A 16,555-nucleotide genomic window follows, 5' to 3' on the forward strand; every position below is an offset into this window, starting at 1 on the left:
TGTGAACATTTCCCTAACCCTACTCATCTCCCACATGTCTTACTCAGAAAACCAGGTTAACTATTTGCTAATCACAATTTTATGGATAAAGTTGTAAACATTAAGCTGTCTGACATCCTCCAATGCCACCAGCTATGACTGTTAAAAGTGAAGTTATGCAGTAGCACAGGTCAAATTACTGATCTCTCTTTGATCACACAAAATTAAATAAAATTCTAGTGCTGATATGCAAGCATTTGTTTAGAAGTAGTGATGTATGTCTCAGAGCTATAGCACTTCACCTCCCGGGGAAAGTATGTCATTTCATGAATTATCATAAATCTCTTCACAAGTTACCTTTTTAGCTATACACAATGTGCGCAGTCCTCTTCTGGCATAATCATCCAAGTGTTTCTGAGTTCTCTCCTTAATCGTCTTTTGGTCCATTTCTGATTTATCATCTGAAATTTAAAAAAAAAGGGAAGTAAAATATGAATTGTTGACATTTACTTATTGACAGACTTTCAAAAGAGCAGGTCTAAAAATAAAAATAAAACTAGTATTATTTTAACTTTTAAATCGATCTTTATATTTGCAAACCATATTCAGGTCACATGTTTGGTGACCGTACCAGGATGTCTTGCTCTGTCAAGGGGTTAGCAGGGAGATGATTAAAAGGACACTCTTCAGATCAAATTAGACCAAAAATCGAAGGGTGGGATTTGCAAAAGTACTCTGTATTGGGCTAACTCTTCTCCCACTTAAATCAATGGTAAAACTCCCTTTGATTTCAATGGGAGAAAAGTAAGGGCAACACAGCACTTTTAGAAAATGCCCACCCTGAGTTTTCTCAAATCTAAAAAATATCAGAATTTTTTTCTTAATTAAAAATAAAAATAATGATAACAACAACAACAAACAGATATTCATCACTGACCCATATAGTTAAGACGACATGTTTTCTTGCCCTCAATGACCTTCAATAAAAAGCAGTTGGTGTTTTCCATTCCATGTAAATTAATCATTATAGTGCAACAGCAAACAAGAAATTGTACTACAGAAGTCAATGTTTCCTGTTGCAGAGTCCAAAAGTGTCTGCCACATAAACAGGCACAAGTAAAAGGTGCCAACAGAACTCTACAGACACAGGCTAGAGTTCATACATCAGGTGACAACATTTAATATTAGGTTTTTCTTCCAGCTGAGAATAGTCCACTTTAATTGATTTGTCTCGTTAGAGTTGGTATGGCAACCCACATCTTTTCTCTGTATACATCTTCCTACTGTATTTTCCACTCCATGCATCTGATGAAGTGGGTCTTAGCCCACAAAAGCTTATGCCCAAATAAATTTGTTAGTCTCTAAGGTGCCACAAGTACTCCTGTTCTTTTAACATCTAATATTATAAGTTCTATCTGAGAACTCAGAACTATTGACATAAAGAAAGAGTGGACATGGTCTAACTCCAATATAGTGTATTTCATACGTTCATTAAGAAGATGTGTTACTATCATAATAGGAGGTCCAAATTCAGCACAATACTTGAGCAGGTGCTTTGTTTTAAGCACAGCAATAGCCCCATTGTCTTCAATGGGTGTACATATGTGCTTAAAGTTCAGCTGTGTCTATGTATTTTGCTGAATTGAGATCTTGAACCCCAGTTTTCCTATCTTTCTTGGGTGTCTGTAAAGCACCTGTCACACACCTAAGGAATGAATAACTAGATATTTCTGTGGGAGCACAGGAACCAGGGAACTGTTGACTGAGGTAGGTCTGTTTAGTTATTTACCTCCTTTTATGTGTCATTCCAAAAAATTTTTATTCAACTAATTACTCTTGTGAAATACAAAGATGAAACCAAGAGCTGACAAAGTTCTGTACGTACCAGCAGGTCCAGTCCACAACAAATCCATAATGACAGAGTCTGCACCTTTCGTGTACACCACCACTTTGTTGGAGAGCGGATGTCTAACTACTACTGACATTCTTTTTCGTACTGAGTCAAAAGGCAAAATGTGCAAAAGCTGAAATGTCAAAGATCCCAAAGCAGCCAGGTCCACAGTAACTTGATCAGGAGTCCTAGACTGTAAAGTGCATTTGTAAGCCTTGGCAGCATGAACTAGTGCAGCTTCATCAGGGCTCTCAGCCTCATAACACAGCTTAGTTATAGATTGTTCAAGAGATGATCCAGCATCACAGTGCTCACTGCCTGCAGCTACGTCCACTCTATCTAGTGGTCCAAGTGGAGGTACTTTGGCGCATTGTGGGCTATCAGTAGCCTGAGGTTCATTAACTGCTTGGGCCACCCCTTCCATAGCAGGTGAAGCCAGCTTCACTCTGAAAATAGATAGTTTGCTCACAAAAGTATTAGGGCTCTCAGATGATGACTCTTTTGCACTTGGAACTGGTGATGAACTCAGCCTTCGGACTGACAACCTCTGGAACATCTGTTTGATTTCCTCAAGGGATTTAATAGGCATTCTACCTAGTGAAGATAGTCTCATCTGCAACAGAATTAAAAAAAAAAAATCATCAAAAACATTTATATGTGTGCTGAAACAATTTCATTTAGTAATGGAGGTATTTTATTTCAGCAAGGATATTTTTCTTTATATATCACTTATTTAAACTTCAATGTTGATTTTTTGGACTTAAATTTTGTATTTGTGTGTATTATATATAAAAAACCATATAATTCTATTAAATAAATTCAGTCAAACCCATAGGTAATTAGATTCCAAGCACATCAACTGTAAACACACTTCAGATTTGTAAAATTACACTCATTCCAAGTCTGATTAATGACTGTGGTCCATTTCTAGAATTTGGACCAATAATGAAATAAATAGCATGACTTACTTTCTAACTTTTTTTAATTTCACAGCAAATGGACTTAAAGTTTTATTCTGCTTATTCTCAATCAATCAGATGCGTGCAAGGATTAAACCTGCACCACAAAAAAGGGGACAATAATCACCTAAAAATAACTTTTAGAAATAAAATCCTTTAGAAGCACTTTTTTTATTATTTGGACTTACACAGAAAAAACTAATACAAAATGCTCGGTTTACTATATTGGACACTGATCAGAACAGTACTACAGTTAATAGCTTACATCTATTGCAAACAGCTAACGTCTTGTGGTTATAAAGCACTCTGAAGAAAAACACTACAAAGAGTTATGGAATTTATTTTACTATTTAAAATGTTTAGCATATTTTCCATCTGTGAATTAGGTTAGAGTGATTGGATAGGAGTTTTTTGTATTATTGCTTGGGGGAAATAAGCAATTTTTTCCATCAACCATTTTTTGAATGCAGCAGCAAAGCCAAATTCACAAATATGACATTCTAAAGATCTGCATCCTATTATAGGTTTGAAACCCTGCAATTTAGCAAGAGGAACAAGTTTTCAATTAAGTGACATTTACTTACAGTAAATCACATGCTTTCTGTGGGAAGTTCAACCCTAACCTTTTCTAAAATAAGGTTACTCAGAGGTTAAATTAGATTTAATTTTTTTTAAAAAACAGTGAGTTCCAGTTAATAACAAAGTGATAATTTATTACTGAAAAGAAGAAGATCATTACCCACAAAATAGCGGTTGTGCCTTAGCAATGCATCCAAGCTGCCATATCTAGGTACATTTTTATTATTATTATTACAGTATAAAACTGAAAAGCAGGCTCTCCCTAGCTTTGTAGTAATGCCAGGAGGCAGCTACAGTTTGCTATATACCACATTTTTCATACTGGATGGGGCATTAAAATCAAGAATTTTATTGGTGAATAGGTGTAAAATGGCAAATCCAATTTAATCTTAGAGTTCCTCTTGTACAAGATAAGTATAAAGTAGGGCTGTCAAGTGATTAAAAAAATTAATCGCATGATTAAAAAACAGAATACCATTTCTTTAAATATTTTTGGATGTTTTCTACATTTTAAAATATATTTATTTTAATTACAAACACAGAACCCAGTGTACAGTGCTCACTTTATATTTATTTTTGATTACAAATATTTGTGCTATAAAAAACAAAAGAAATGGTATTTTTCAATTCATCTTATACAAGTACTGTAATGCAATCTCTATCATGAAAGTGCAACTTACAAATGTAGATTTTCTTTATTACATAACTGCACTCAAAAACAAAACAATGTAAATCTTTAGAGCCTACCAGTCCACTCAGTCCTACTTCTTGTTCAGCCATGCGCTAAGACAAAACAAGTTTGTTTACATTTACGGGCGCTAATGCTGCCTGCTTCTTGTTTACAGTGTCACCTGAAAGTGAGAACAGATGTTCGCATGGCACTGTTGTAGCTGGTGTTGCAAGATATTTACGTGCCAGATGCGCTAAAGATTCATATGTCCCTTCATGCTTCAAATACCATTCCAGAAGGTGTATCCATGCTGATGATGGGTTCTTCTCGATAACGATCCAAAGCAGTGCAGACTGACGCATGTTCACTCTCATCATCTGAGTCGGATGCCACCAGCAGAAGGTTGATTTTCTTTTTTGGTGGTTCAGGTTCCGTAGTTTCCATGAGTGTTGTTCTTTTAACCCTTCTGAACGCATGCTCCACACCTCATCCTTGGAAGGCACTTCGGATTCTTAAACCTTGGAATGAGTGCTGTAGAAATCTCACATTGGTACCGTCTTTGTGTTTTGTCAAATCTGTAGTGAAAGTGTTCTTAAAATGAACACGTGCTGGGTCATCATCCAAGACTGCTATAATAGGAAATACATGGCAGAATGAGGGTAAAACAGAGCAGGAGACATATAGTACTGTTCTCCTCCAAGGAGTTCAGTCAAAATTTAATTAACGCATGCTTTTTTTAATAAGCGTCATCAGCATGGAAGCCTGTCCTCTGGAATGGTGGCCGAAGCATGAAGAGGCATATGAATGTTTAGTATATTTGGCACATAAATACCTTGCAATGCCGGCTACAAAAGTGCCATGCAAACGACTGTTCTCACTTTCTGGTGACACTGTCAATAAGAACAGGGCAGCATTATCTCCCCTAAATGTAAACAAACTTGTTTGTCTTCGCAATTGGCTGAACAAGAAATAGGACTGAGTGGACTGGGAGGCTCTAAAGTTTTACATTGTTTTGTTTTTGAGTGCAGTTATATAACCAAAAAAAATTTCACTTTTGATATAAAATTATTCTGCTTAACTGCCAGGGGGCACATTTGTCACGTACACATGGAAGATATACAGCACAGCTATAGCTATGTCTTAACTCAGGAAGTTCCTTCGAGAGGAAATGTTGCCGAACTCCAAACCTGGAGACAATGGACCTCTCCGTGCCTGCATCCTGTAGATAGCTAACCACTTAGTTTGCAAAATAAGCAAGGAGGAGGGAGCAAATAAATGAACAATAAGGGGTCATAAGAGGGGCAGATACATGTAGCTTGCTAATTATGTATGGTAATGATGGCAAATTTGGGCCAATCATAGAGCGATAGATTATCATGAGCAACTGCATATAATGCTTTGGTGTAAGTGTTTTCTTTGTTCTTGCTGACTTATGAGCTCGAACCCAATTGCAATTGAAATAAACGGATCGCCCCTCCCGGGGCTCCTTGCTTGGCTAGCTGTGTCCGTCTCTCCTTATTCCTCAGCTGGAACGGACAGAAATTTCTATGACAGTTTTGGCGACCACGAAGGGACATCTCCAGCTTGGAACCGCTCCAGGGCCCCTCCCTCGAGAAGGACCAGCGCGCGCCGAGGTGAGTTTACCTTGGGAGTTGGCCCCCGGCGGGGACGATAAGGAGGACTCAGAGACGGACCACAAGCAACGAGACAGATCGCGTTGGAAGAGGCCTCATCAGGAGACGGGTAAATTGTCTCTGTTTTATGTTATGTGTACACAGGGGTCTTAGACCCGACGGTTTCCTTGGGACAGCCTCGGTGAAATTACTGGGACATCCATCTGGCAGTTAAACACTTTTAGAGTGCTGGCCCAGTATAAAAACAAGTTTCGGATGACAGGAGATTACCCAGACAGGAACAGAGGCTGACTGGATAGCGTGGGTGGTCTCCCCAGGACATAAAGGAAACCGTCACTGACTCCAGGGCTTTGTTCTCGGTAACACTGTGGATCGTGGAGAACTGAAGCAGGAAATTTAGGAGTCAGTCAGTCAGACCTGACATGGGAAATTGTCAGGGGAAATTCGATGCCGGCACACTTCTGGGATGTGTTCTCAGGAATTGGGGAAGACTTCGCCTCAAAACCTTGAGAACCATCCTGGAAGATTTAAGACCAGAACGAATGAATTATCTGTATTTGTTTTATAGCGCTGCTCCAATTTGCAAAGATAAAGAGTGCACTCTCATGTTACAACAAACTAAACCTCCTCCTTACCAGCAGTGTAGAGTAGAGGAAGATGATTATAGGCCTGTTCCCCCATCAACTGAGTCCCCTCAACCCCTTCCCATTCAGGTAAATCGGGTGGTCCCAGGAACCGCCTCTGCACCGGTGTAGGATCTGCCTCTAACCCTATCCCGACCCCGAGCCACATTGTATCCTGATCTGCCAGTGGCCTATAATACTTGAAGCCACGTTCGCAGGTGAAGTCTGCCCGACTCCTTGACCGGCTCATGGAGTTAGTCTCCCGAGTGTATTCCTGGAGATGTCAATTTCGAGCTCATTAAACAAGAAGGACAGGACTCTCTGGCACTCCAATTGCCCTTAAAACAGTACCCTGTTCATACCGGAGAGAGTCAGGTTGTTAACCGCTATGTCCACACTCCTTTCTCTATCAGTGACCTATTGAATTGGAAGATTACTACCCCAAAAGGTCAGGGACGACCCAGAATCTGTACATAGGACATTGAAAGAAAGGAAACAAGTGCTCAGTCGAACTCAGGAGTCTATAGGTGATTTACCCCCACCGCCACCAGGACGGAATGCCCTTACAGCAGGAGATGTAACTGGCGTGATCCTAACTGAGATTACAACAATGCTGGAGAACAACAGAAGTTAACCTCTTTAAATGGAATTAAGAAGGCTGGGCAGAGGACTACTAATTGGAGTAAAGTAACTTTTGTCCATCAAGGCCCAGATGAACACCCCCTCAGACTATTATGAAAAGACTGATGAAAGCTACTAGGTTGTTTGGGGGTCTAGATCCCGAAGCAGAGGCAAATATGCCAGTGATAAGAGGATTGGATTGTTTAAAGACCAGGCTGCAAAATATATAAGGTGGAGATTAAATGATGTGGAAAATTTGCAGGGATACCTCTCTCTCTCAGATAGTGGCTATTGCCACCAGAGTGTTTAACAGGTGAGAAGCCCAATGAAAGGCTGAGAGGGTGAAGGAAGAAAAAAAGGAAATATAAGAACGTTGGTGGCTGTATTGAAGGGAGCAGAGTCTGGTGTCGGCAGAAGCCGAGGAAGAGGATAAGGGTTCGTTGGTATAGTGGGACCCAGTAAAGGGGGGTCCAGAGGACTTTTAATTTGTTATTACTGTCATCAAGAAGGGCGCATAAAGAGAGATTGTAGACTGAGAGCCCAGGGACAATTTAAACCTCCTCAAGGTGTTAATAAGGGCCAAGGTCCAGCTTGGGCACCGCCTAATCAACCCTTCCAGAGGATGATGCAGGATGGGGACTTTACGACTGATGGGATGAAGGGGGTTCCACGTTGTTATGTTGCCCAGTGTTTTCCTTATCCCGCAATGATCCCCTAGTTCCTTTGATGATTGGAAGAAAACAGCATGATTGCTTATTAGACACAGGAGCCACCCCTTCTACCCTTACTGATTTGGATCTTCCTAAAAGTGGCAAAATTGAACGTGTTATGGGAATTGAAGGAAATCCTTTTCGTTGTCAGATTTCCAAACCTTTAAGCATACACATAGGGTCCCTGTCTGAGGAACATGCCTTCCTACTTACCCAAGGACCAACCAGTTTATTGGGATGTGATTTGCTGTGCAAACTCTGGGCTACTATTCATTGCTCTGACCAAGGCATTCTTTTGAGCCTGTCAGATGACTCTGTCATCCCCTTGATGGCTCTAATGAATCCCAAAACTCCTTCATATTTCGCAATGCTCCCCAGGGAGTTGGAAAATGCTGTCCCACCTTGGGTATGGGGAACAAAAAACACTGACGTGGGATTACTAAAGTCAGCTGAGCCAGTTTGGTACGTGTTAGGACAGACATAGACCCCCCTCGCATTCCCTAATACCCTCTCCCACGAGAGGCAATAAAGGGACTGACTCCCTTAATTGAGTCATTTTTAGGGGTCATCCCAGATATCATGGGGGCATCTCCCTCAGGGGTATGTGGAATCCCCCGCTATATTTTCAGCTGTGTTACATAAAGATTTACAAGATGTAATTCTCCCAGGACAGTCCATGTTGCTTTTGTATGTGGATGATCTTTTATTATGCTCAGAAACACAAGAAGTTAATAAGCAGGACTCATAGAGCTTTTATGTGCCTTAGCAATGAAAGGACACAAGGTGTCACTCTCAAAGATTCAATATTGCTCACAGGAGGTGAAATATTTAGGGCACATACTAAAACCAGGAAAGAGAAGCCTTGCTCAGGAAAGAATAAGTGCCATTTTAAATGTACCCCAGCCCAAGACAAAGAGACAGTTAAGGGGGTTCCTCAGCATGGCAGGATTCTGTAAGTCCTGGATTCCTGAGTATGGGGAAATGTCAAAACCACTAGTGCAGATGACCACTAAGGATGAACCTGACCCAGTGAAATGGACTAAAGATGCTACCAAATCTTTTGAAAGTATCAAGACAGCCCTTGCATCGGCACCTGTCTTGGGATTCCCGGATTATAGGAAACCTTTTACCTTATTTGTTCATGAAAGGGCAGGGGTGGCCTCTGGTATTCTTAAGCAAGCGTTAGGATCACAGCAACGGCCTGTGGCCTATTTTTTAGCACTACTGAATCCTGTTGCAAGAGAAGCAGTAGAATGTTAAAGCCCTAGCTGCTGCAGCTTTGTTAGTTGAGAAAGCTCAACAGTTGGTACAGGGACATCACCTAGTGGTAAAAGTTCCACATGCTGTTACTCTCCTTCCAAATTAACGAAATGCCCAACCTTTCACTAATGAAAGATTAACTAGAGGATTGGTGGATGGTGTAGATCTTGCCTGGACTGAAACTTAAATTCACTCAAAAGGGAACCCCTAAATAGGATCCCCAGCGCGGGAGCGATGCTTGTTGGCCGATCGGCAAGGCCAACCCGAAGTAGATGACTACAGGGCAGCCAAGGTCCTAAACAACTGATATCAGTTTTCGATGGATATAGAAGATTGGACTGTATTATTTGGATTAACGTTTAGTGCTCTTTTTTCTTTTATATGTTGGTATTTTAACCTGTTGTGAAAATGTTTCCTCTGTTGATTTTGTTGTTTTTCCCTTCCCTTTCTTATGGCCATAATAATTTCATTAAATTTAGTCATGTGGTGAGGAACAGAATCCCAGAATGGAGGAATGACTCTCGCTGGGTGTGCACCTTGGTGCCCCCCGATGCGGAATGAGGTCTTTCTTTCCTTCCTATCCCTTTGATGGCTGCAAATATTACTCATTCAAAGGTGTATGTTACTCCCCATCAGACTATGACTCATACTTGGCAACAAGAAGGTATAAGCCCTAACTCCGGGTATTTGTTAACCTTCAAGGCGCAGGGTGAGTGGTGTCTCCTGGGAAATGGGCTAGGCCTGTTTTTAGGGAACAGTACTTGCAAATACTATGTGGACCCAGATGGTGATGGAGAGTGGGTCACTCCCCTTATTTATTGTTTTGACACCACTGACTACATTAACCACAAGGGTGTCTGCGCCAATAGCGTTTGTATGAAAGCTGCACTATGGTATGAGAAAACTCCGATGGGCAATGTGTGTATGCAGGCAGAAATGTAGAGACTGAGACATCTCCTAGAAGCATGGGCCTATTGGGTTTATGGGACGTTATACATCCCTGTTACAAAAAGCGTTGGGAGCGACATGGGATACTCCTCCCGGCCCTGTTCCAGCAGGGTTCGGTTCTTACTGGGTGTGTGGGAATAAAGCCTATCATACCCTTCCAGTACACTTCTCAGGTTCTTGTTATCTTGCCTGGTTGTTACCCCCACTTGTATTGTAAAGCAATTACATAAAGGCAAGTTTAGACATGTAAGGGACACTAGCAAACCTCAAACTGAATAGGATGCAGCCCTTGAACCAATGACATGGACAACATTCCCTAATAATCGCAGACTTAGGAGAGGGGTTATAAGACTCCAGGGTATTTTATAAATTATGGCTAATGAAACTGCTACAATAGTTACAAGTCAAGCCACTGAGCTTAAGCAACTTAGACAGTTAGCTTTACAAAATCATACAGCTTTAGATTTTTTTTGGCAGCTCAAGGAGGAACTTGTGCCCTCATAGGCCAAGAGTGTTGTGTATTTGTAAACAACACCTATAAAGATACCTTTGACAGAGCAGCCCACTTAAGAGACATCGTCTGAGACAAGTCTGCTGAAGGTAGCTGGACACAATTGGTTTGATGGTTTATTTTCCTGGTTCCCTTCCTTAACAGGCTGGTTAAAGGGACTCCTGAAAGGAGGTGTTATGATTTTACTGATGATTGTGTTTAATTTTTGTGTGTGTGTTTAAACTGTCCATGTGCAAAATGTCTAAATGTGCTAGGGCAACTAGCAAATCGAAGGGGATATCTCTCTCTTTACAAGAAAGACGGGTTTTGGCAAAGGCGGAAACGACGCCAGATGCTGATATTCTGACCCCTACATATTTGCTGTAACACTCCTACTGCTGTGAAAAATGTGATCATAAGCCCATTATATGAGTCATGATCAAAGGGGGGGAAATTGATATAAAATTATTCTGCTTAACTGCCAGGGGGCACATTTGTCACGTACACATGGAAGATACACAGCACAGCTATAGTTATGTCTTAACTCAGGAAGTTCCTTCGAGAGGAAATGTAGCCAAACTCCAAACCTGGAGACAATGGACCTCTCTGTGCCTGCGTCCTGTAGATAGCTAACCACTTAGTTTGCAAAATAAGCAAGGAGGAGGGGGCAAATAAATGAACAATAAGGGGTCATAAGAGGGGCAGATACATGTAGCTTGCTAATTATGTATGGTAATGATGGCAAATTTGGGCCAATCATAGAGCGATAGATTATCATGAGCAACTGCATATAATGCTTTGGTGTAAGTGTTTTCTTTGTTCTTGCTGACTTATGAGCTCGAACCCAATTGCAATTGAAATAAACGGATCGCCCCTCCCGGGGCTCCTTGCTTGGCTAGCTGTGTCCGTCTCTCCTTATTCCTCAGCTGGAACGGACAGAAATTTCTATGACAGTTTCAAGATAAAGAGATTGCACCACAGTACTTGTATGAGGTGAATTGAAAAATACTATATTTTTTGCTTCTCATTTTACAGTGCAAATATTTGTAATAAAAACAATATAAAGTGAGCACTGTACACTTTGTATTCTGTGTTGTAATTTATATCAATATATTTGAAAAAGTAGAAAAACATCCAAATATATTTAATAAATTTCAATTGGTATTCTATTAACAGTACGATTAAAACTGATTTATTGTGATTAATTTTTTAAATCACAATTAATTTTTTTCAGAGTAGCAGCCGTGTTAGTCTGTATCCGCAAAAAGAAGAACAGGAGTACTTGTGGCACCTTAGAGACTAACAAATTTATGCTCTCTGTATGTGTGTATATATATCTCCTCAATATATGTTCCATTCTATATGCATCCGAAGAAGTGGGCTGTAGTCCACGAAAGCTTATGCTCTAATAAATTTGTTAGTCTCCAAGGTGCCACAAGTACTCCAATTAATTTTTTTGAGTTAATCGCGTGAGTTAACTGCGATTAATTGACAGATGTAGTATAAAGTATTGAAGGCAAGCCTCAGTCACTGGAAACTTTTGCTAGCTGTATAGATTCATAGATTCTAGGACTGGAAGGGACCTCGAGAGGTCATCGAGTCCAGTCCCCTGCCCGCATGGCAGGACCAAATACCGTCTAGACCATCCCTGATAGACATTTATCTAACCTACTCTTAAATATCTCCAGAGATGGAGATTCCACAACCTCCCTAGGCAATTTATTCCAGTGTTTAACCACCCTGACAGTTAGGAACTTTTTCCTAATGTCCAACCTAGACCTCCCTTGCTGCAGTTTAAACCCATTGCTTCTTGTTCTATCCTTAGAGGCTAAGGTGAACAAGTTTTCTCCCTCCTCCTTATGACACCCTTTTAAATACCTGAAAACTGCTATCATGTCCCCTCTCAGTCTTCTCTTTTCCAAACTAAACAAACCCAATTCTTTCAGCCTTCCTTCATAGGTCATGTTCTCAAGACCTTTAATCATTCTTGTTGCTCTTCTCTGGACCCTTTCCAATTTCTCCACATCTTTTTTAAAATGCGGTGCCCAGAACTGGACACAATACTCCAGCTGAGGCCTAACCAGAGCAGAGTAGAGCGGAAGAATGACTTCTCGTGTCTTGCTCACAACACACCTGTTAATACATCCCAGAATCATGTTTGCTTTTTTTGCAACAGCATCACACTGTTGACTCATTTAGCTTGTGGTCCACTATAACCCCTAGATCCCTTTCTGCCGTACTCCTTCCTAGACAGTCTCTTCCCATTCTGTATGTGTGAACCTGATTTTTCCTTCCTAAGTGGAGCACTTTGCATTTGTCTTTGTTAAACTTCATCCTGTTTACCTCAGCCCATTTCTCCAATTCGTCCAGATCATTTTGAATTATGACCCTGTCCTCCAAAGCAGTTGCAATCCCTCCCAGTTTGGTATCATCCGCAAACTTAATAAGCGTACTTTCTATGCCAATATCTAAGTCGTTGATGAAGATCTTGAACAGCGCCGGTCCCAAAACAGACCCCTGCGGTACCCCACTCGTTATGCCTTTCTAGCAGGTTTGGGAACCATTAATAACAACTCTCTGAGTACGGTTATCCAGCCAGTTATGCACCCACCTTATAGTAGCCCCATCTAAATTGTATTTGCCTAGTTTATCGATAAGAATATTATGCGAGACTGTATCAAATGCCTTACTAAAGTCTAGGTATACCACATCCACAGCTTCACCCTTATCCACAAGGCTCGTTATCCTATCAAAGAAAGCTATCAGATTGGTTTGACATGATTTGTTCTTCACAAATCCATGCTGGCTGTTCCCTATCACCTTACCACCTTCCAAGTGTTTGCAGAGGATTTCCTTAATTACTTGCTCCATTATCTTCCCTGGCACAGAAGTTAAACTAACTGGTCTGTAGTTTCCTGGGTTGTTTTTATTTCCCTTTTTATAGATGGGCACTATATTTGCCCTTTTCCAGTCTTCTGGAATCTCTCCTGTCTCCCATGATTTTCCAAAGATAATAGCTAGAGGCTCAGATACCTCCTCTATTAGCTCCTTGAGTATTCTAGGATGCATTTCATCAGGCCCTGGTGACTTGCAGGCATCTAACTTTTCTAAGTGATTTTTAACTTGTTCTTTTTTTATTTTATCTGCTAAACCTACCCCCTTCCCATTAGCATTCACTATGTTAGGCATTCCTTCAGACTTCTCGGTGAAGACCGAAACAAAGAAGTCATTAAGCATCTCCGCCATTTCCAAGTTTCCTGTTACTGTTTCTCCCTCTTCACTAAGCAGTGGGCCTACCCTGTCTTTGGTCTTCCTCTTGCTTCTAATGTATTGATAAAAAGTCTTCTTGTTTCCCTTTATTCCCGTAGCTAGTTTGAGCTCATTTTGTGCCTTTGCCTTTCTAATCTTGCCCCTGCATTCCTGTGTTGTTTGCCTATATTCATCCTTTGTAATCTGTCCCAGTTTCCATTTTTTATATGACTCCTTTTTATTTTTTAGATCATGCAAGATCTCATGGTTAAGCCAAGGTGGTCTTTTGCCACATTTTCTATCTTTCCTAACCAGCGGAATAGCTTGCTTTTGGGCTCTTAATAGTGTCCCTTTGAAAAACTGCCAACTCTCCTCAGTTGTTTTTCCCCTCAGTCTTGATTCCCATGGGACCTTACCTATCAGCTCTCTGAGCTTACCAAAATTTGCCTTCCTGAAATCCATTGTCTCTATTTTGCTGTTCTCCCTTCTACCCTTCCTTAGAATTGCAAACTCTATGATTTCATGATCACTTTCACCCAGGCTGCCTTCTACTTTCAAATTCTCAACGAGTTCCTCCCTATTTGTTAAAATCAAGTCTAGAACAGCTTCCCCCCAGTAGCTTTTTCAACCTTCTGAAATAAAAAGTTGTCTCCAATGCAGTCCAAGAATTTGTTGGATAGTCTGTGCCCCGCTGTGTTATTTTCCCAACATATATCCGGATAGTTGAAGTCCCCCATCACCACCAAATCTTGGGCTTTGGATGATTTTGTTAGTTGCTTAAAAAAAGCCTCATCCACCTCTTCCACCTGGTTAGGTGGCCTGTAGTAGACTCCTAGCATGACATGTTATGCATTAACTTACTGGACTGTTCAGTTTCAACTGTACAATAATTCTTTTCCTTCAAGCAAACACGGCAAACCAATGGAGAGGGAAATGACCACTTTTAAATGGCAGTGCCTTGTTTTCTCCCCATGCAAAAAGACTATAGAGAACACATGAAAAGTTATAATATGCTGCAGCAGCCAGAAGTGTGACCACTTGAGTAGCAGATTTTTCTTTCTTACCTTTTGACGTGGTTGGTTAGGAGCTGAAACTATCACAGTATTACAGATTGCCAGAGCAAGAAAGAAGTCAGTAATATATACAGTCTCCAAGGATGGCTGTCTGTCAGTTTCTTCTGATTGTGCATATGAATGACAGGTAATTTGATTAAATTTCTCCATGAGCTTTGCATCTGGAACAACATCAGTTTCCTGTTGATCAAATAAAATAGATATCCTCTTACCATATAGTTCCAAAAGGTCTGATGTGGTGCCTGGTACAAGACAGTTTCAGTGTTGCAAGACTTTACAATGAATAAAGTTCTCTTAGAAAGTACCTATAAATAGAATAATCACTTCCCAAAATCCTACTGGCAGCTGCTGCAGGGAAGTTAATCTAAAACTGAAAAAGTAAAACCTACTACAGTTTATAACATGAAGAGATTAGAGAAGTTTGGGCAACTAACAAAGGCTCCATCCTGCTAGATTCGGAGCACTTCTGGGAGAGAGGAGAGCACACCCGGATATATGCAGCATCTCACAGGTGTGGTCAACACTTTGCAGGAGCAGGTCCTTAATCACAGATAGGTTTCAGTGCATGATAATTCAAAGGACCATAGGAACTGACATACTGGATCAGACACACAGTCCATCTAGACCAGTATCCTGTCTCCAACAATGGTTGGCACCAGATGCTTCTGAGGAAGATACAAGAACCTCTTCAATAGGCAGACTATAATCTGCTCCTCCTGGAAGTCTTATCCTAATCCCTTGTATATTCGAATATTTCATTGGCTTTTTTGACCACAGCAGCACATTGAGTAGAGGTCTTTATTAAGTTGGCCACTGATACCCGGGTCTTATTCCTGCATGAGCATTGTTAATTTTGAACCCTAAAGACAGATTTCCACTTCCCCACCACCCTAATTTCATGAGGGCACACCCTTAAATTGTCCCCCCAATCCCTTTGCATACCAGAACTCTTTTGTTACCAGCCCTCCTTATGCATCTGGAACTTGGATATTTCTCACAGGGGATGATCTTCACTCTAATTCAGAGGGGCCAGCACCAGGCAGGGCCATCACCATCCTTCCCCCCACCGTGGCTGGAGCCGGGACTGTGTATCCCTGCCCCGCAGCCAGCACTAGAGCCGGGTCTGTGAGTCCCTCTGTGGGGATCAGCCTGTTAGACTCCTCCCCACCCCTACTCCCGGGACTCCAGTTGTCATTTCTCTCTGCTACCTAACCCTGCCCCTCGCCCCCCCCCCCGTTATTTTTAGTAAAGTCACAGACAGGTCATGGGCTCCCGTGAACTGTTTGTTGCCTGTGACCTGTCCATGACTTTTATTAAAAATAACCATGACAGAATCTTAGCCTTACTCATGAACACTTCAGCAGAAATTACATAAAATTGAGTCACCTCCTATTTAATGTTACTTTAAGTCTCATTTATAAAGGACATACACAGTGCATGCAGCATTTTTGCTCCCAATGACCTGGCTGAAATACTGCTTACCCACACTAGATATCACCTATTTTTAAAAACCCTCTCAAAGCAACATGGCAAATGCTGATTAAATTTGGTTTATTCATTTCAGCTGGTGCGCTTGTGGAGTTATGCCAGCAAGATTCAATGCAGATGCACTGGTGATCTGAATTATTTAGTAGCACTTGCATTATCTTATACAAACATTAAGAACACTTTTCAAGTGCTTTTATGCACTGCCATGCATAACACACTGTGCGTATCAAATATAGGTCATCAAACAAACAACTGCTTTATAAGCAAGCCCTTTGATCTATCTATCTCAGGCCTGGTCTACACTACGAGTTTAGGTCGACTTTAGCAGCATTAAATCGAATTAAGCCTGGACACGTCCACACGACGAAGCCCTTTTTTCCC

At 41.0% G+C, this 16,555-nt stretch overlaps 1 protein-coding gene across 13 annotated transcripts in view; it reads right to left on the minus strand.

Annotated features, from left to right (window-relative positions):
• The window catches only part of ATP10D (ATPase phospholipid transporting 10D (putative)), a 120,142-nt gene that overhangs the window by 20,485 nt on the left and 83,102 nt on the right, over positions 1 to 16,555 (minus strand). For all 13 annotated transcript variants that reach the window (XM_065598090.1, XM_042850341.2, XM_005309924.4 and 10 more), the window contains 3 exons: positions 14,678 to 14,866; positions 1,865 to 2,483; positions 337 to 440 (listed from right to left, as the gene is read on the minus strand). In XM_065598090.1, coding sequence (XP_065454162.1) covers positions 337 to 440; positions 1,865 to 2,483; positions 14,678 to 14,866 — 912 coding nt within the window. The remainder of the gene's footprint in view (positions 1 to 336; positions 441 to 1,864; positions 2,484 to 14,677; positions 14,867 to 16,555) is intronic.

This window comes from Chrysemys picta, chromosome 5 (assembly GCF_011386835.1).
Source record: "Chrysemys picta bellii isolate R12L10 chromosome 5, ASM1138683v2, whole genome shotgun sequence".
Lineage (NCBI taxonomy): Eukaryota > Metazoa > Chordata > Testudines > Emydidae > Chrysemys > Chrysemys picta.